The following is a 21,950-nucleotide window of genomic DNA, read 5'->3' as shown; positions in this document are numbered from 1 at the left end:
CCGCTTGAATGTATCTCGTTCGTAAGGTGGGGAGCGTCTGTATTTATTACTGTATTGTGATAAACTGAAAAAACCCTGGAATATTTTTGAGCTCGTAAAAATGCATAATGTGATGTGCCTCATTTATGGAAAATGTTATCAAGTATGCCATTAATTGAGTGTGCTTTATATATAAAACACGTTTTAAAATACACCATTCATTGAAGGTGCACTTTATAGTCTGGAAAATACGGTATATACCTGTACACACACACACACACACACACACACACACACACACACACACACACACACACACACACACACACACACACACACACACACACACACATCTCATTATTGTTCCACAAAATGGTAACCCTCTGTCAGAAAATACTTCCTGACACTGAAGAAAAAAACAGCATTGTCAGCATATTGCATAATGCAGGTGCAGCCCATTGGAACAACACAATCGTGGTCATGATGATGATGATGATGATGATGATGATGATGAGATGGCGTGGTCATTTGTCATGTCTCGCCCACTTTTCATGAATGCACGTCTGGACACTCTCGACGTCCGTGGTTGTCATGACGACGGGTCAAAGGAGTACAAGATGCAGAAAGAAAGAAAGAAAAAAAAGGGAACGTAACGGAGCTGAGCGGGCCTGCTTCCAAATATAGCATGCGCTCCATAAAGGCAGCCTGTCAGCCGGAGGCCGCTCACAGACAGCGGATCGAAGTCAAAAAACTAATTGACCCAGTAATTCATGAGATGTACAATAAGGATTCAAAGGAAGGACCCCACGTCCATTTTTGATTACAGAAATTCAAATCCCATTGGTGTGTGAATGTGACATGATTTTAATCAGGGGGGAAAAGACCAAAAACATTGTTGTAAGTGTCCATTTTTTTTCCCTTCTCCTCCGCAGAGATCTGTCTGCTGACCCGCGGTCGACGGACAGCCAGCGTGCGGTCAGACACGTATTGCCGCCTGTACTCCCTCTCTGTGGACAACTTCAACGAGGTCTTGGAAGAGTATCCCATGATGAGGCGCGCCTTCGAGACGGTTGCCATTGACAGGCTGGACAGGATAGGTGAGTTCACCTGATTGGATCACTGAAGTGGAATTTTTTTTAATACTCATCTTGCTAGCTCACAGGTTTATTTTAGCGGTAACGTCACGTGAGGGTGGAGTGCGCCTTAACCTGCGTCAAGATGACACACTGTAGCGCACAGTTCTTAAAGTCAAGGCCTGGGGGCCAAATCTGGCCCGCCACATACTGCTATTTGGCCCGCGAAAGCAAATCAAGCATGGCAAGTGTCATGAAGATTGCCAAAGTCCAAACCAAAATTTCAAATTGTCCAATGTAAACCACAATAACAGTCATTATTTTTTACTTCAAATTTGAAAACTAGTTATTTATGAACTCATTCACTGCCAGACATGAGCAAAAATGTGTCTACTTCAGTGCCAGGGTTTTTGTCATTGGCACTCCAATTCCAGGACCCACAGAATATTGACTTTTAGGACTACATAAACATTCAATGCAGCGTGAGAAACCTTGGACTTTCTTCTGTCATCTGAATCAACTTGCGGAATCAAATTGCAGATTCTTGCACATACTATTCACTCATTCTCTGCCAGAAGAGTTAATTCCTAAATTAAATGGGTCTGGAGTTATATGAGCTTGAAATGAGGGCGGCTACACCGCAAAGCATACATATTGGTTTATATTAACCAGTGCCAAGGTTTTTGTCATCGTCATTGTCACTCAAATTTTTTTTTGTCATTGTCGCTCGAATTTTTGTCATTGTCACTCGAATTTCAGGACCCACAAAATATTGACTTTTAGGACTAAATAAACATTCAATTTAGCGTAAGAAACCTTACACTCTTTTCCTTCATCAGAAAAAGCGAATTACAGTGATACCTCGTTTTACAAACCCATTGGCTTACGAACTTTTCGGTTTACGAATGTTATATTTATGAAAATTTTACCTTGGCATACGAACTTTACCTTGGCATATGAACTTTTTTCATCTCACGGAGCTGCCTCAATGAGTGATGTGTCGTTCGCGAACGAGCCCGTTCTTCTAACAACAAAATGGCAGCCTACTGGTTTTGTCCTCTATTCCCCGCCTCCAGTCTTTGGTTAAAGCCACGTGATTGGTCAAGAACACAGCAGTGAGGGGGTGGGGGGTTAAACATTAAAGAGACAGGCAGACGACAGTGAGAGAGTTTCAACTTTGATAGTTCAAAGGCAGAGTGTAGACTGCAATGTTAAAATATCCCATCAATCTTTCATCTCTTTCATCTGGAACTGCTTCGTGTAACAAAGAGGGTACAGAACATGCTTAAGAATGAATGACTCTCTGTGTTTTTGTGTTGTCATGTTGTTATTTAGTTTTTTTGTTCTTTTAACTTCAGGACGGCGCCGCAAGTGTGGCTGCCTTTCCAGCAGCTCCTGTATTTTGTTTTTCTACTTTCATTCCTTTCATAACTTTGCTGCTGTGAAATGTAAATTTCTCCATTGCGAGACTAATAAAGGCAAATCCAATACAATACAATCAGGCTCCACAAACAACCCGCACAAGCCATCTGTACACTTGATGCAAAAAGCTATCAACCCAGCTAAACAGAACACAATTGATGAGGAACTAGATACAATTATCACAGAGAAAGCACCTACAAGGGATCATTCCTCAAGATGGTGAAAGAAGAAGGTTACATTCCTCATCAAGTGTTTAATGGTGATGAAATCAAGCCATCACCGACCATCACAAAGGTAAATAAAACGACTTTATTATGCAATACAGTTTATTTCTTTAATTATAATACCATAGCACATTTATACATAAAATAAGGTATATTTTGTATAGTTTTAAGGCTTAGAAAATTAGAAAGTAGAAAATTATGTTTTATGTGCACCTGGGAACGGATTATTCTCATTTTAATGGTTTCCTACAGGAAATACATTTTTGGGATACACACTTTTCGCCTTACACACTCTGTCTGGGGACCAATTAAGTTCGTAAGACAAGGTATCACTGTAATTCCTAAGTTATATGAGCTTGAAATGAGGGCGGCTGTCCAAAATACAATGCAATACATCCGTACATATTGGTTTATATAGCGCTTTAACAACAGCTGAAGCTGGAACATAGCTCTAACATGGAAAAAAAGAAAACACATTGCCAGAAGTCTGGCCAGCGTTTTTATCAGCATACTAGCAAGAAAAAAAACAATGGAACTAATTCGGGAATGGCACTCTATGTCATATTTTCAATTCCCAAATTCAAATATAAAACGGCCCCTGTGAGGAAACCAGTAACTACAATGTGGCCCATGGGAAAATAAACGAGTTTGACACCCTTGTTGTAGAGGGATCTAACAGATAATCAGGAAATAAAACAACTTTCAGATTCCAAAATAAATCAAATGTAAATCAGGTAAATCATTTATTCTTTCTGTGCGACCCTGTGCCAAATGACTGATGGACTTTTGCTGGTCCACAGCCCGCGGGTTGGAGACCATTGCTTTTTTTAAATTGTTCCGTTGCAATGACTTTGGGAGAAGATTGACAGCCACAGCCATGTTCGGAAGTGACCTGGATGCTCCTTTTAACGAATCAGCTCACCTTTATATCCCTGTAAAACATCCCAGATCCTCCTAACCCCACCCAACTGTTGCCATAGCAGCCACATATCTACACATGGACAGACCACCAGATGGTCATTTTGCCAATTTGGTGGGGTGTGTTTAAGCACTAATCAACCCAAAAAAATTGCCATATGCACTTGGTGGACGATGATCACCCAAAGTACCTTCTGTTGTTGTACGTTACGTGCGTGTGCGCATGTTTGTTTGGGAGTGATGGGGGGGCGTTGAGAAGGCGATCAAACATCAGAAGCACCATGAATTCATAATGTGAATACTTGAAAATAATGACCCAATCAATGCCTCTACGCGTTAACATTATTCCAATATCAGGATCTGGTTTCAAAGCATACGGCACGCTTCAAAGATTTCACTATCAATCATCCCTGAGCATGAATACTTATTGCGGATCCATTCAGCTGTCAAAACATCAACAGACACATAAACACAAAAAACTGCTTTGGATTCCATTGTCTTACATCCTCAGCGTAGTGTTTCTAAGGGATTCTTACAAAAGCAAGCCTACCGACTATGACATTGAACGCATCTATGATGCCTGAAGAGCAGATCACAAGTGAGGATCTTAGTTGGTTACATTTCCGCTGACCTTTTTAGAAGGATGTCTGTGTAAGCCCTCAGTCGTACAGGAGTGGTCCATCGAGGAAAAGGTTTCTTCAGACGTCATCTGTACTTCTTTGAAGGTGCCGGATGTTTCGTACCTCAGCCGAAAAGCTTCGTCAGCGAACAAAAGTCGTGCTGGTAGCTCTGGCCCTATATATATATATATATATATATATATATATATATATATATATATATATATATATATATATATATATATATATATATATATATATATATATATATATCCCAAATGGGCAGATGTAGCTGTGCCAGACCTCTGCTATGATAGGTCCCCGCTCTAAAGTTGGGGGGAGCAGTGGACTACTCCCTGACGCTAATCTGATTACTTCTTTTGTCTGTCTGATTATGTTCTATAACTGGCACTGATTGCCCCAATCACTCTGGTATCACTTCATTAGCATGATTAAGCCTATGTGGTAATGATCTAAGACGCCTGTTGTTAGCACTATCCTAATTAATCCTTAAACCACCATTTAGTGAAGGGCTTTGCTGTTTTACAAAAATTGCTTCATTTTCTCCTCTTTCAAACCATCTATTTTCTTTAGCTAAGATTTTAATCTCACTGTTGTCAAATGAGTGGTAGCTAGCTTTTGTACTGCAAATTTTAGAATGAGAAGAATTCTCTTGATTTGTCACTTTCAAGCACAATGTCGCCGTTCATCTGGGGGATCATTGCGGGTCGACGGTCCCCACGGCGGCCTCACGAGGCCCTTTGTGACCAACTTTGTGTTCTTTCTCATTTCAGGCAAGAAGAACTCCATCCTGATGCACAAAGTTCAGCACGATCTCAACTCCGGCGTGTTCAACAACCGCGAGAATGAGATGATCCAAGAGATCGTCAAATACGATCGCGAGATGGTTCAACAGGTGGACGTCCCGCGACCGCATCCCCCGCCCGTGACGCCGTCGCGACACACCGGGGGTTTTACTCCGCCGGGTTCCTCTCAACCGGCGCAAAGTTCCGCTGTCGCCACGTTGCAGCAGGCCGTCGCCATGAGCCTTTGCCCACCCGTGCAAGGGAACTCGGTGGCGGGTGGGACATTGCAGTCTCCCAGGATGGTGAGGAGATTCCAGGTGTTGCAGAATGTATCCAACCCTGGCTCACCGTTGCAGTCACAGCTCCTTGCTTCTGGTACCTTTGCTGCAGTCATGTCCAGTCCCGCCGTCCAGAACCCTCGATCATTCCCATATGGATGCAGCACGCTCGGTGGTCCCGCGACGGGCTCCCAGCTGTCTTTGCGACCCGGCGTGCATAAGAGCACACATTCCTTGCCGATGGGGGGTCTCAGCCAAGACACCAGGGCTCTGTCGGCGTCTCAGCCCTTGTTGCCACACGAGGGGATGCACCCGGGAGCCCAGAGTCCTCCCCATTCCACGAGAGTCTCCTCCACTTCCATCGGACCGGTTCAGACCCCCTCGGGCAGTGCGAGTGTCTGCAGCGCCGTACCGCATAGGATCATGCTACCCCACCAGCTTTCAGTGGGAGCCTACGGGACGGGGGGAGGTTTATCTGTGGGAACACCTGCCGGGGACTTGGTACGACCCAAAAAGGACTCCATCGCGAGCCTTCCAGAGACACAGCAAATTAAAGTGCGATCCCGGCTATCCTCCAATTTGTGATCACAACAAAAGCCTTTTTTGGAGTTCACGAGGGGCTTGACATGAGGAATATGCGGAAACGGAGGTGCGCCAACAGAACAGCGTGAATGTGCGCAACAATTGACTGGCGGAAGTCGACTCTGAGACAGTATTGAGGCTCTTTCGGATTGACTTGTTTCTACTCATAGACATAAAAGTAAATGCATAGAATGATAGCATAGCATTAGTGATGGGAAAATGAAGCTCATGAAGCACTTTTTGGCTCCTCTAGATGGCTTTTTTGGTTGAAAGATGCAGTGAATTTTTAAGACATTTCCTTTGCAAGAACATTTATAATTGGAAAACAAGAGGAGTCGTCAACAAGTATCACAAGTGCTTCATGAAGCTTCATTTTCCCATCACTACGTCGCACATGTGTATGGTAAATTCACGATGCACTGTATAACTCACAATTCTTATTTCCACTTTGTTTGACTGAAGACTAGAATAAGAACAGGAACTTGGGTCTGAGTTTCTGATTGACAATGCTCGCTTTAAACATTGTGCTATTATAGATATCAGTGTCTTTAGCATCCATTTCACCGCTCAGTCTTTGAGGATCAAATGGACGATGGTAGGCTAACGAATGTTTTGTGCTCCATCGAGAAGCGCCGTATTCAAAGTTCGCTCATACCACATATTTTGGTCGGAACAAAGCAAAAAATGGACTGAACAATCGTTCCGAACTGAGAAAACTCGTCAATTGGCGCACGCTAGATCATGCATTCTACAAAGGCCACGGCAGTTCTTAATCCGATCTGATTTTGGGTGTATAGTATAGCGTATGGGTCTGGTTGCCAGCCAATCACAGGGCATATAGTTCTTCGCCCCCACCCCCAAAAAAATGATGAATTCAGTGCAGCCGTCATAGTCGACTCTGAATGCCCAGTTGTGATGTTAACCAAAAAAATAATAATTTTGCAGTTTATTTTATCCATTCTTATGCGCTGTCAACATATGTATTAACCAGTGCGGGTTTTTTTGTCATTGTCACTCGAATTCCAGGACCCACAAAATATTGACTTTTAGGACTACATAAACATTCAATTTAGTGTCAGAAACCTTTAATCCGAAAAAGTGAATTAATTCCTAAATTACAGTAAAGTCTCGTTATATCGATATCGGATATATCGATAGTCCCGGTTATATCGATACTATTTCTATGCACGCACGGAGAAAATTACATGCAAACAGGGTCGGATATATCGATAGTCCCGGTTATATCGATATTTTTTCGGACTCCCTTGAATATCGATATAACGAGACTTTACTGTATTTCTATGAACTCAAGGAGAAAATTACGTGCCCGCAGGATCGGATATATCAATAGTCCGGTTATATCGATATTTTTTCCAACTCCCGAGAATATCGATATAACGAGACTTTACTGTATATGGGTCTGGAGTTGCATGAGCTTGAAATTAGGGCAGCTGTCCAAAATGCAATGCAATACATACGTACATATTGGTTTATATAGCACTTTAACAACAGCTGAAGCTGGAACAAAGCGCTAACATGGAAAACAAGGAAATGCTGCCCCCTTGTGGAAAAGAAAAAAACATTGCCAAGGCCAGTGCTTTATCGGCAACCAAACAAGAAAAAACCAAACCTGTACAAATTCGGGAATGTGGCCTCAGAGACCCAACAAGGGTTGATCGGATGCAACCGATTTGTGTCCAACCTCTCGCTGTCTCTCAATGGAATGGACATTCCATTCAGCTCATCTCCCGAATGCCCGCTGCGCCATTACTGCCTAATAACAGAAGAAAATGAAATCCCTCGAGTCTGATAGGGACTCTTATTAATTCCCCTCACACTGGAATTAATTATTCTGCACCAATAATGACTTATTCCTCCCCCCTCCCCAATGATCATTTTGTTTACTGTGTACTGGAGAACTTCAAAGTGTTTTATTTTAAGCGGCATTTTTTTCAGGTCAGTTGTGTTTTTGTTTATGACCAAATAATCCTTTGTATTGGTTATTTTTGGGTGCTTAAAATTTCCCTGGTGCACATTTTATTGTATTCTTTCCTTGGGCATTTCTCTTTACTTTTCCACCACAGCAATATAAATGCAGTTATAAATGCAGGGCAGTGATGATGTTAAAGTGTTTTCCGTACAAATAGATTTCTTATTGCAGTGAACTAGAAGTAGATTTTTTTGATTCTCATCTATTTTTGCATTTATCCACTTTGCAATTGCATAACAAACTGCATACCTACATAGTGCCTAGAATTATACTGTCATCTCCACATAATATATTCTTTGTGTGTGTGTGTGGCTGTTCAATATGAATGCACTGTCCCTTATACTCTACATTTCAATGCAATAGAATAAGAATAAAACACAGTGTAGTTGACTAGAGTCAGTGTGATTTCCAATGTTTCTTGTTCCAGGCACTTGATTTTTTTTGCACGTCAGAAAGGAACCTAAAAAAAATAAGTGACCCGATTTTTTTGGGCAAAACTTTTCAATGCAGTAAAGGATTGTGAAGGGGAATATGTTCATACAGTCGTGTTTTTCCCCATGGCTCACAAAGTTTGAATGAATCTCTCAACATAAATAATCCAGAGAGGCACAATTCCAAAAATAATCCATTTTTGATTTAATAAGAGCTGTCACATGCGCTAAAATAAATGACTCAAATGAGCGAAAGGACATTAGGGACTAGGAAATGCTCAATCCATGTCATCAACAAGCAATCATTACAGTTTTATGAAATGATATCACATAAATAGGGGATGAGCAAATGTGATTAAATGCAACAGCGTTGACATGCCACTTCCCCAGAAATAAAGTATGCGCAGCGTCTTCTCCTATTTTTGCACAAATGTTGTTAAAAGTGCTGTCCATACTCTGTTTGTGCTATTTTTAAATGCTTTGTGCACAAGTATTCCAGGTTATAAAAGAAAAAACGTTTCTGAGGCTGTGGAAAGATTTTGTGATGACTGTGGAAAAATGAGGCCTTTTAAGCGTGTTCTTTTTCCTTTTTTTGGGACGGTTGTCATATCCTTCGATTACAAAGGAGGATGGAGAGCAATGCGGAAAAGGAAAAAAAAATACACGATAGGAGTTATGAGACCAAAGGATCATTTTGTCTGTTTTTCCACAGAGGCTTTTTTTCAGAAGAAAAAAAATCTTAATTTCATTGTAGTCATATTCTTGGCTTACAGTTTTACATACATTTCCTGGAAAAAACGCTTTTATATTTTTGTCTTTTTTTTCTCCTTGAAGATGTGACAGATTGAATCTTGAATCTTCACACGGAATTGTTTTCAACATAAATATTACAAGATTATGGTCAATAGTCGAGGAGGAAAAATGATTGACGGGGATATTTGATATGATCCATACAAGGAAACTCACTGTTGTACATTTTTCCCTAAAAACATTTTCTCAAAAAAAATATCTTGAAAATATTTTTTGTCGTCGTATTTTTATTAAAAAAAATGTCAACGAAAATAATGTAAAAATGTCACAATGATGATTCGACGGGGAAAAATTGACATTCAATTTGGGCATTCTCATTCCTCAAAGATTTTTATTGTAGGAATAGTAGTATTTCTAGCACGTGATTTTTTTCTTAAAAATATTTTTTCCCCCCAACCTAATAATGAAACTGTTCGACTATTATTTCTCAAAGCATAAATTACTTTTACTTTACAGAGCGGTAAACATGTTTTGTATTCGTTTTTGGGGATGTTTTGTTTCATTCTTAGAAGAGCCGACCGTGTCATAGCAAATGTGCTTGCACTCCCTGATTGATGGATTGTGAAGGGGAGGTGGTAGTGGCGGTGGTGGTGGTGGTGGGTGGGTGATCATGATGATGGCAGGTCACAGTAAGCGGGGGTCCTCACACACCTGCCCGCCCACCAGGCACACACACATCCAATCACAGGCACTCGAGACGCCTGAGTGCAACTTTACATCTGATGCAAGAAGCATTTTGTGATAAAGACGCTGTTTTTCCGAGATTGAAGTCTTTCTCTGTGTGCCGCCCCTTCGGCGCACAAGAGCCCGTGCAATCAGGCTCATCACCAGGAAGCCAAAATGAGCGTAGGCTGACAAGTGGGCTCGGGTCCGGATCAATTTGAGTGAAAACTCAGTGATGGCGCTTAGCTGAAGAAGTACGTGGATTCTTTCACTTGGCTCAGATCAAAGTGCCCTGGAGGAAGAAGAAACACAATGCTGCAATTTCACTGTCAACTCGAAATGGGCAAATTGATTTCATACGTATCATGGTTAATTTGTTCGTAAAGCACGGCCCCATGGTTCACACGTCACACAAATACAGTAAAGTCTCGTTATATCGATATCGGATATATCGATAGTCCCGGTTATATCGATACTATTTATATGCACGCACGGAGAAAATTACATGCAAACAGGGTCGGATATATCGATAGTCCCGGTTATATCGATATTTTTTCGGACTCACTTGAATATCGATATAACGAGACTTTACTGTAGATGCTTTTTCAAACCGGTCAACATTTTTTACTTATGTATTTATTTGTAAAGAGCTGATGAGGTAACCTTTATTCCTCTCACATTGGAGAAATTCCCAATTAACAGCAACAAAGTTATTAAGATAGATGCAGATAAACCTTTCTTGATTGTATTTTTAATAATAATAATACACTTCATTTAGAAGCGCCTTTCAAAACTCTCAAGGTCACTTTACAGTCACAGGATGTTTTTTTCTGTGGGTGAGCAGGGGCAGCCACACGCGTCAGCGTTCACTCAACCCGGAAGTAACTCAAATAGATAGCAAGCGAGCTAGCTAGCTAGCTAATAGATAATAGCTAGTGAATAGATAGCTATTAGCCAGCGAATAGATAGCTAATAGCTAGCGAATAGATATCTCATAGCTAGTGAATAGATAGCTCATAGCTAGCGAATAGATAGCTAATAGCTATATAACAATACATTTTATTTGCACCGGTTCTGTTTGTTTTTCTTTCGCATGTCAGTTTTTAACTCAGTCACTGTCATTCACGAATTTATTCATGTATTGAAAATATGACATCGAGCGCCATTCCCGAATTAGTTCAGGCTTTGTTTTTTTTGTTGCTTGGGTAGACTTCTGGCAATGTTTATCGATTCCACAAGGGGGCAGCATTTCATTTTTTTCCATGTTAGCACTTCATCTGTTGTTAAAGCGCTGTATAAATGTATTAGATTGTATTTTGGGCAGCCTCCCTCATTTCAAGATCATATAACTCCAGACCGGCGGCCCGGTAGTCGAGTGGTTAGCCGGCTTCACAGTGCAGAGGTCGCCGGTTCGCGTCCCGGTCTCCCTGTGTGGAGTTTGCATGTTCTCCCCGGACCCGCGTGGGTTTTCTCCGGGTCCTCCGGTTTCCTCCCACACTCCAAAAACATGCATGACAGGCAGATTGACCACTCCAAAATTGTCCCTAGGTGTGAGTGTGAGAGTGACTGTTGTACGTCTTTGTGTGCCCTGCGATTGGCTGGCAACCAATTCAGGGTGTCCCCCGCCTTGTGCCCGAAGACAGCTGAGATAGGCTCCAGCAACCCCCGCGACCCTAATGAGGAATAAGCGGTACGGAAAATGAGATGAGATAACTCCAGACCCAAGTAATTTAGGAATTATCTTTTTTTTTTCTGATGAAAGAAGAGCGTCTAATGTTTCTTATGCTGCATTGAATGTTTATTTAGTCCTAAAACTCAATATTCTGTGGGTCCTGGAATTCGAGTGACAATGACAAAAACCATAGTACTAGAATGGACACATTTTTGCACATCGTCTGGCAGTGAATGAGTTAATCATCATATTTAAAAATAAAATAACGGTATATGATGTATCAGTGTCTTTATAAATACAGTAAAGTCTCGTTATATCGATATTCAAGGGAGTCCGAAAAAATATCGATATAACCGGGACTATCGATATATCCGACCCTGTTTGCATGTAATTTTCTCCGTGCGTGCATAGAAATAGCATCGATATAACCGGGACTATCGATATATCCGATATCGATATAACGAGACTTTACTGTATTTATGAAGGGTTAGGGTTATCATTGTTTTCACAACTTAGTTATAAATTATTATTATTTTTTAAAAACAAAAACATTTTTTAAACATTTCAAAATAATTTCAAAATCATTTGGTAAAATATAAGAGTGAGTAAACGTTGGGAGTTTTCAAGACCCAAAGCCATTCAAATGGATTCATATGCCAGATTACATTTGATCCGATTGAGTATCTGGGACGACCTTCTTGGATTAAGTACGACCAAAACAGGAACATTATTGAGTTCAATAGCCATTCCAGTGAAGATTAAAATGATCCAATGAAGTGTGGTATTAAACACACCTGACTGGGTCACGTAAGCTGATTCCGAAGTGGACAGACGCAATTAACGCCACAGCAGCCAGTTGTTGGTATTTAGCAGATAATGGTGAGTGAGCACACGGACGAGATGCAAACGCTTGTGTCCGTCTACCTTACTGACAGAGACGTGTCTGTGTGCCATCCATCACTTGATGGGGAGTCAAAGACGTCCACGCAGCAGGGACGACGGGCGTGATACATCCATTCATCGATTTTAGAATCGATAGAAGTTTGTCGCTCATGTGGAAATTGCTTCGATCGAATGTTTGAAGCCGTGGGGGAGGGGGGGGGGCACGTGTCGTAACGAAGGATGTATAGATTGAAATAATAGTGTGGCAGTCATTGAGACAGGCTGTCACCAAAATAAAAAAAAAAACGACAATATCGGAGGTATACATTACTGTTGTGTTACTGTTTTGTGTTTCTACAAAAGGGAGATTGGGAAACAACAACAAAAATCAGGTGGGCCAAGGGTATCAATGGCAGGTGATGACAATTTCGCGAGAGGTGAAATAAAATAAAATGCAAATACCCTAAGACAAGACTCAGTGTTGTCACTGCCAACCTTCACAGGGCAAGAATGAAAGTATTGCAATCCATTTTGGCAGAATGTGAAGAGATGCGCCGTTATGTGTTTGGCTTAAGTTTATTGTGGGGTGCGTATTAGAATTTGATTGAATGGTATGAGATGAGGTTGGCGGGGTTATTATCCCTTTTTTTTAAACAGAGAAGCTGAGGCAGTTTGTTACAGAGAGGAGTTTACTGTTGACACGCTTCGTCGCAAGTGTCATCGGGCATGATCCATGGTAGCACTCTCATCCTGGCCTCCCCATCCTTTTTTCACATTTATGTCTTTATTGATGTATTTATGTATGTATGTATGTATGTATGTATGTATGTATGTATGTATGTATGTATGTATGTATGTATGTATGTATGTATGTATGTATGCATGTATGCATATATTTATTGAATAATGTATTTTTTTATCTTCTCATCTTCGCTACTAATTTCAGAAAAATGTGTCCCCAAATATATCAGTGATGAAAGAAACCCAATTGCGGGCATAAGGCCGCTCTTGAATGAAGCAGAAAATTGATGTTGGGCGAGTTCCGGTGAAGCGGTTGATTGCAGCGCTCCAGGCCATGCGGAAGGAAGTTTTCCCAACCAATTAGGACAAACACAACACGGCATGTTCAACGTCAGGATGGAGAAGGCACCCGAAGAGGTTTTCGGAATAAGCCGCATGCTAACTGACCTGTCTGCGGTACTTTGGCCAAAAGCAGCATCAGCCTGCGGTCTTCAAGATACGTTTTGTTTTTCTTATCAGACCTGCCAATAAAAGGACACCATCAAAAGGGAAAGTTAGAGATTGGTGTTAAAAACAAAAATGAATCGCTCAGCAACAAATGCATTGAAGTCTCTGGAACGAGTTCTGGACTCAGATCTTCATGAAACCCCTTTCTGTAATCAGTCATAGAAGGCCCATCTAATCTGAAGAGAGGGTAAAGGCTACAAAGTAAAGGGTACAATATCCAATTATCTCAGAGAGAAAGGGGAAAAAATAGGAGACGACAAGCTTGCATTAGGTTGGAAAAAAAAAATTGAGTATCATAGAAAGGAAGAGGAAAAAAAATCTGTCGAGCTCATATTCCACGATTCCAATTCCACACACGTGTAACGATTAATATGTTGATCTAACTGTGCTGCTTTCATTGGGGTGTGGCGCTTACGAAAGCCTGGAGCAATACTTGTGGAGCAGGAAGTCGGACAGTTCTTGGAGGATGGGCTGACTGTGTAGCGCAACAAACTGTTCCCGGCAGACCTACCAAAATAAACATATAATATTTTAATGTATCATTTTAGCATACTGAACTGCCCCCCCCCCCCCCAAAAAAAAAGCAATTTTGCAAAGTTGGGAAGGTTTATGTATGGTATTTTTTGTACTACAAGGAACTTTATGTGTATGTTCCTGTTGTGTTTATTATTTTGCTTTATGTTGACTATTATGTGAAGTGCTTTGTTACAGCTGCAGCTGTTGTGAAAGCGCTATGCCAATTAGGATGTATTGTATTGTATTGTATTGTATTGATGAATGCCCAATTTAAAACTGTTTTTTGTATTGGACAATTTGCGTTTAAGGCGCATAGAATATTGTCGTTTTCAAAGTCAAGGCTCGGGGGCCAAAACCTGGCCCACTACATCATTTTATTCGACCCACAAAAGCAAAAATGCATGTCAATTGCCATGATGCTTTGCGAAGGTCTGAACCAAAATTTCAAATTGTCGTATGTCAACCACAATAACAGTCATTATTCTTGACTTCAGATTTGAAAACTAGTTATTCATTAATTTGTTGCGCGCTCCATATGTAATATGTGGAGGGGATTAAACATTTTAACGACTTCCCCAAATTCCTAACGGCCCCTGAGAGGAAACCGTAACTACAATGTGGCCCGCGGCAAAAAATGAGTTGGGCACCCTTGGAATACTGTAGAAGCTACCATACTGGGTTGCTCTATGCATCCACAAGCTGGTGCTACACTCATGGGAATACAACACAATGCAAAAGCTTTATTTATATCGAGCCATTACAATGGCTGCAGCTGGAACGAAGCTATGAAAACTGGTCACAAACACGGACAGGAAATATAAATACAAATGGCAATTCATTCATGGGCTCAATAATAATAATAATAATAATAATAATAATAATAATAATAATAATAATAATATCCAGCGGCTAAATAAGCTTAGAAGTTGAGAAGTCTTGCTTGGCTCCTTCTTGCGTCATGATAACTCTGCTTTTGGTGTTGTTTTTGTTTCATAATGGCTGAGCAGAGCTTACAAAATAGTTTTCTGTTTGAATGTGTGTTGGTGAAAACGCGTGTCAATATCTGAAGACCATCTGGGCATGACTGTCAGCTTTTTGAGAAAATCCAAAGTGTTTAGGTGCGCCTTATATTGCTGAAAATACGGCATATATCTTCAGCCTTCATTACCTTTACCAGCTCAACTCACTCTCAAATATTAGTTACCAAAGTTCTTTTGTTAAAGTTGGGATTTGGCTTTGGCTGCCAACAACAGAAGGCCAAAGAGGAGCCAAATTTGAAGAGACTGCACATTTGGCACGCTGACTATAGGAATGCCCATCGGGGAGGCTGAATGTTCATTTCTCATCGAGGAGATGTCTCCACAGGCGTTTCAGAGTACACGGAGTACATGCGGAGCACACGGACGAGTCACTTGCCCAAGACTGGCTCAGACCAGCCGTCCAGACTGGCTGCTACAACAAAGAATTTCAAAATCCATCTCAGGGGAGCTTGTCTCCACGTTTTTACCATGTCATGAGATGTCAAAAGAAATGTGAAATAATTTCTTGTTTTCTGCATTTTGGATGGGAGAAAGTTGCACATTTCTCCCCATCCAAAACATTAGAGTCGGGCGACCGCTAATTGTTTCTGAGAAGGTGATTGCAACCACCTGAGAATGGCCAATTGCCGCTGGGACCTGATTGGCCAGAAGCTCAGGTGAACCACCTTTAAAACCATTCATTGAGTTCTCCACCCAGGTCGCCGATTGTAGCGATAAGATTTCCATGGTACGAGGTAGTTATCTTAGTAAAATCAAGAAATGCTTTTTTAAAACGGCTTTTACTGAAGATTTTGATCTTCATCAATTGCATCGGAAGGAGAATTGCACACCAATAGGATATCGGATCACATAGAAGGTTCTCGTGTGCAAAGCAACGGTGGGAGAATTCAGGCATTGGGCAGAGCAAAACGCAGAGCAAAGTGAGGAAAATAAAAATGAGTACCTTGTTCATGATGTCCACAGTGAGGGCGTGTGTCCAGAAACAGTCGTGAACTGAGACAAACGTCAAACCGAAGCTTGTTGGGGGTAGGCCAGATTAAATGGAAAAATAGAAAGGCATAAATAAAGTTAAAATAAATGCGTCAGGATAAATAAAACACGAAAATTCAGGCATTTCAAAAGAACTGCACTGTAAGCAAGACTATTCTTTAATTTGAATGAGGTTGCATTGTGAGTACGCAATAACCATTCATGGCGTGTGTTTGGGAAGCAAGTGTGGCTTTGAGAAACACTGGAGCACATAAAGAATTGTCCTTTGCCTTTTTTTGTACACGAAACGAAAATTTAATCCATTCGAAAACACATACAAATAAAATGTGAATGACATTCTGTCTCACGCAGAAGCTTTTTGTGATTATATTAAAAAAAAATATGAAACAAACAGGGGGCGGCCCGGTAGTCGAGTGGTTAGCACACCGGCTTCACAGTGCAGAGGTTGCCGGTTCGCGTCCCACCCCGGCCTCCCTGTGTGGACCTTGCATGTTCTCCCCGGGCCCGCGTGGGTTTTCTCCGGGTCCCCCGGTTACCTCCCACACTCCAAAAACATGCATGGCAGACAGAATGACCACTCCAAATTGTCCCTAGGTGTGAGTGTGACTGTTCTATGTCTTTGTGTGCCCTGCAATTGGCTGGCAACCAATTCAGGGTGTCCCCTGCCTCATGCCCAAAGACAGCTGAGATGGACTCCAACACCCCCCGCGACCCTAATGAAGAATAAGCGGTACGGAAGATGGATGGATAAAACAAACAAATAAATAAAATAAGCAAAGAAACTAAGTCGACACATTTCAAGCGACTGCACAGGGTGCATTGAGTGACACCGGCGTAGATGCAGGGACACGCATCGCTTGGTTTTAGTGCTTTGAGCATTAGCCTCCACAGACAGCTACGATGCCTTCTGGGTTGCTTTTGACAGTCGGGAACAGTTTAAAAATTGCGCCATAGACAGGACAAAAGTGGAACAGCAAAAACTGGTTCACGTTAACGCAAGGTTGTCCAAACATTTTGCAAAAGTGGGCCGGATTTGGTGTGTTGAAAATGTAGGGCGTGCCAACCTTGGCGGACGTTCTTTACATATAACAGCAATCAATTTCAGCGGGCCATTCTGTGTGTCACGTTTACTTTTTATTTTAATCTTAATTTTGGTCATTTGAAATATGCATATCAACATTGAATTGACATTAACAGTCAACTTTCTTCCTTTTGTTGGTTGTCCCCATTTTAGAAAATTGAAGGTGAACGCTGGATCGTCTGGCTCCCGCTGCTCACCCACAGAAAAAAATATCTTGAAACTGTAAAGTAACCTTGAGAGTTTTGAAAGGTGCTAAAAAAAATGAAATGATGATGATGATGATGATGATGATGATTATTATTATTATTATTATTATTATTATTATTATTAACAGCGCTACTGCCCATTGTATTAAATCATTAAAAAAAGCTTTATTGATTTTATGACGGAGGCTGTGGGCCGGATGAAAATTGACCGTAGGCCACATTTGGCCCCCGAGCCAGACTTTGGAAATGCATTTAATGAAGTCTAACGTGGAAATAAATAAATAAATATCATATTTGTTTCTGAACCTACCTGTGGCAGTGAAGCGCCGTCAACATCATGTGTGTGGAGTCCAGCGAGTGGATAAAATTTGGTGGGAACGCGTTCTTCTGCTTCACCGTATCTGGCATCCTGAGAAGAAACAACCAAAGGCCACATGTGTTCATTCACATGTGTCACACTTGTGCACGCATGCAGTCCTATCTTACAACTTCAACGTCAATCTTATTAGGCGTAAAAATGAACTCTCCTGGCTGGTGCTTAGCAATTCCACATTATGTATATGCAGTAGTCAAGTACAGGATAAGGTTTTTCCAAGCACTCGTCTGTGTCAGTTGCTGGCTGATAAAGATTCCTTCATTGAGTTTTTTTCATCAATACATCTGGACATTAATATAGGACCTACGCAAAGACTTATTATTATTATTATCATCATTTGTCATTTTATTTCTGGTTTTATTGTTCTGGTGTTTATTGTCCTTTTTATTGTAAAGTGGCTTTAGGTGCTTGTAAATTAAATGTACTATTATTATTATTATTATTATTATTATTATTATTATTAAAGACACCAAATGAATGAAATGTGATGAAATTCTTCTTTTTACAATTAAAGCTATCCATAACCTTGCCCCCCCCCATACCTATCTGACCTTCTTCAAATTTCTATTCCCTCTCGTCCCCTTAGATCCTTTTCCTCCCTCCACCTTTGTGTGCCCCCTTCTCAGCACGCTGGGTGACAGAGCTTTCAGCCGCTCTGCCCCCAAACTCTGGAACTCACTTCCTCCCAACATTTGTAACATTGATTCTCTTTCCACCTTCAAATCACATCTCAAAACCGACCTATTCAAAATTGCATTTTCTGTGTGTCTTGATTCTATTTATAATTGTATGTTATGTATTGTATTCTATTTATAATTGTATTTTATTTATTATTGTATCTATGCTTGTCCTTGACTATAAAGTGTCCTTGAGAGCTTTGAAAGACGCTTGAAGTAAAATGTATTATTACTATTATTATTATTATTATTATTATTATTATTATTATTATTGTCTTTGTGCTGTCATTGTATTTGTTATTTCATTTTTTTGTTCTTTTGACTTCAAGACGGCGCCGCGAGAGTGGCTGCCTTTCCAGCAGCTCATGTATTTAGTTTTTCTACTGTCATTCCTTTCATCACTTTGCTGCTGTGAAATGTAAATTTCTCCACTGTGAGACTAATAAAGGCAAATCCAATCCAATCCAATTATTATTGTTGTTGTAAAGGTTATGGCAGAAAGAGGTGTTGGGGGACACTTACTGTTTGGTGTCATGGCTGATCTGGAGGTTGATTTGTTGGATGTTGCTCTTGAGCTGCAGAAAAAAGAAAAAAAAAAATCGAACAAGATTGAATCATCCAGGTGCAGTCGTTGCAGGTGGGGAATAAAGGTCAACAACAAATGATTTAAAGGGATCAACTATGACAGCTTGATATTAAATCGCTAAATGAAATAAACCGCAGTGCCGAAGCCCTCCAGCTTGGTGTTGTTAATAACGGTCATTTTTTTTTTCTCTCCGACCCTCAAAGTAACTCGTGCCACAACAAAATTACAGTTCATCTCTCGAGTGGAGAATTCGAGAGTCCATATGTTCCGCGCTGTTGAGCCATCTGTGGCAGCGCAGTGTCCTGACCCACTGGAACCGACAAGCTGTGTTCAGTGTGGAAATCCCCTAGCTGATGCTGCCTTTGTAAATATGTGCTGGAAACCAAATGTGAATGCGGGTGATTGAAATGACTTTTAATAATAATAATAATAATAATAATAATAATAATAATAATAATAATACATTACATGTTAAGCACCTTTCAAAGCTCTCAAGGACACTGCAGTCACAGACAAGCATAGGTACTATCATAAATAAAATACAATCACAAATAGAATGCAATAAATAAAATACAATTATAAATATAAACAAGAGAGAGAGCTACACAGAAAATGGCATTTTAAATAGGCGAAAATGAGCAAAGAGTACCATTATTACACTCCTAACTGAAAAAAAAAAAAAAAAAAACGTTTGCAACTGGAATGATTAATCAATAGGAGTGTTGCTTTTGTCAGATGTTTAAATAAAAATGTCACTGAAAATATTCTTTAATCAGCACAGAGTGGTAATATGTATGTGAAACTGCCCGTCGCCGCTAGGAATTCAAGCAGATTTACAGGAGATGTGAGCTAATGTATGTTTTATGTGAATGGACGCTACAGCTTCTTGCTTGCGACGCTAAAGAAAAAAAATAGAATCCAGCCTTATTTACAGTACATAGAGCTTTCACGACCGCAGCGGCTTTTGAAAAAAATTATTTAGAATTTTATCGAAAATATGGAAATAATTAACGTGAGGATTTTGACATCGGGGACTCTCACATGGTGAGTAGTTGGAATCAACTACAGGTAACATTCGAGTTACAACCGGCGCGATTTACGACCATGACGCTAGACCCCCCACCCCCTTTTTTTAATTCTACGCCTGGCACCGCAACGCGCAGGCAGGCAACGCCCACTACAAGCATGTCACTCGCACAGCACTGTATTGAGCGTGACTACACTCAATACAGTAGTGATACAGTGCAGATACCATCTTGGCAACATCTCCAGTCGGACTGTACACTGCGTATTCAATCGAAAAAGTTGCTTAAAAACAACAGATTGACATGACATTGTATACTATCCTGCCGTGTAAACGTCACATTGGCCATTTGACTTACGACCGTTTTGTCGTAACTCGGATGTTACCTGTCTCGCATTATTTTCTCAAGTTGACTGGCTGATTTCATGTCATTATAACTCAGTAGAGCCCTGTTTCACCCGTAGAGTTATGAAAGGAAAACAACATTTAAAACAATGACTTGATAGTTCAACAAATAATTGGCTTTTTTAGATTCTTTCATGTTATGGAAAAAAAAATGTTTCCCAAGTAGAGTCTAGTTTAATCAGCTATTTTATTATTTTATTTATGGTTTTATTGCTCTGTGTATTGTTCTTGAGTGTTCAGAAAGGCGCTTGTAAATTAAATGTATTATTATGAATATTATTATTAAAACCCAAGAGAAGATAGTCAGCATCAGTCAATGGATTGGAAAATCCGATTGATTTGAATGCAGTATTATGTTGTAAACAATATTTCTTTGACTTTCAAATAAATTGAACGAAGCAGGCCAAATAATGAAACAAGTGTGAAAAATGGCAAAGGTATTGCAGATTTAAAGGTGACAAGCCTTTTTAACGTGTATTAAACTCTATCACGGCTCCATGCAGCGAGTTCCAAAGCAACTCACTTTGACGGCTTGAGCTGATTGCTTGAAGGTCGCTGTGGGATGAATGACACAATCACAACTTGATCAAGAAAAAAGTTAGGCAAACGTGGCGAGGTGTTCGCAAAAGCCCATTAGTCTCTGCCACGGCTTCTATCTTATACATCAACGCTTGAGCGGCATTATTGCGCGGGTGGGGCCTCGTCCTCTGTCCATCACGCTCCTCGTCATCTTAATGCTGTGGCATGTCTTTGCAAGGAGAATGGGGAAGCTTGATGTGAAAGGCTGAGGCACAGTGAAGGTAATGGAAGCTACCTTTGCTGAGAGAAAATGAAGGCCATAAAGTAAATGAGGTCATTTTTTGTGGCCCTTTTTATTAACAATGCAAACGTGCAATGTGTGTGTGTGTGTGTGTGTGAGGACCTGACTCAAAGCGATGATGAATGAGAACCTTGGCTAATCTGGAGGAGAAAAGCAGCAGGGGGAGAGGACAAGTACATCCAAACCCCCTGCCCTTCACCCGCAGTGTAAATCACCGGAGACGCAAACAAAATCAATCACAAACCACCGAGAAGCAAACTTTCACCATTCCTCCAGAAATAAAACTCCATTCATCCATCCAAAACCACCTGTCCATCCATCCACCCAAAACCGCCCACCAACCCGTCTATCCAAACCCCGCCACCAACCCATCCATCCATCTATCCAAAACCACCCACCAACCCGTCCATCCATCCATCCATAACCCACCACCAACCAATCCATCCCTCTAACCATCCCAAAACCCCACCAACCTGTCCAACCATCATCAATCAATCCATCCCAAGCAATCCATCAACCGGTACGTCCAATCAATTACCACCCACCCATCACCACCCACCTATTACATGTATTTATTCATTAATTCCTTAATTCATTTATTTTGTAAACTAAACTCTTCCCTTTGTCCTTG

General features: G+C 40.8%; 2 protein-coding genes across 2 annotated transcripts in view; one reads left to right on the top strand and one right to left on the bottom strand.

Moving 5' to 3' along the window:
* The window catches only part of hcn2b (hyperpolarization activated cyclic nucleotide-gated potassium channel 2b), a 35,928-nt gene extending 27,646 nt beyond the window's left edge, over positions 1–8,282 (top strand). Inside the window, exons 7-8 of the mRNA XM_089000355.1 lie at positions 912–1,076; positions 5,031–8,282. Coding sequence (XP_088856481.1) covers positions 912–1,076; positions 5,031–5,905 — 1,040 coding nt within the window. The 3' untranslated portion in view covers positions 5,906–8,282. The remainder of the gene's footprint in view (positions 1–911; positions 1,077–5,030) is intronic.
* Positions 8,283–8,504: 222 nt separating this feature from the next.
* polrmt (polymerase (RNA) mitochondrial (DNA directed)) overlaps positions 8,505–21,950 on the bottom strand; it is a 43,359-nt gene continuing 29,913 nt past the window's right edge. The window contains exons 16-21 of the mRNA XM_089000354.1: positions 19,007–19,059; positions 17,742–17,840; positions 16,098–16,170; positions 14,014–14,105; positions 13,539–13,612; positions 8,505–10,088 (exon numbers count right to left, since the gene is read on the bottom strand). Of these exons, the coding sequence (XP_088856480.1) occupies positions 10,039–10,088; positions 13,539–13,612; positions 14,014–14,105; positions 16,098–16,170; positions 17,742–17,840; positions 19,007–19,059 (441 nt within the window). The 3' untranslated portion in view covers positions 8,505–10,038. The remainder of the gene's footprint in view (positions 10,089–13,538; positions 13,613–14,013; positions 14,106–16,097; positions 16,171–17,741; positions 17,841–19,006; positions 19,060–21,950) is intronic.

This window comes from Hippocampus bargibanti, linkage group LG07, assembly GCF_051943395.1.
Source record: "Hippocampus bargibanti isolate YZ-2025 linkage group LG07, ASM5194339v1, whole genome shotgun sequence".
Taxonomy (NCBI): Eukaryota; Metazoa; Chordata; class Actinopteri; order Syngnathiformes; family Syngnathidae; genus Hippocampus; species Hippocampus bargibanti.
This window is presented reverse-complemented; position numbering and strand designations above follow the sequence as displayed.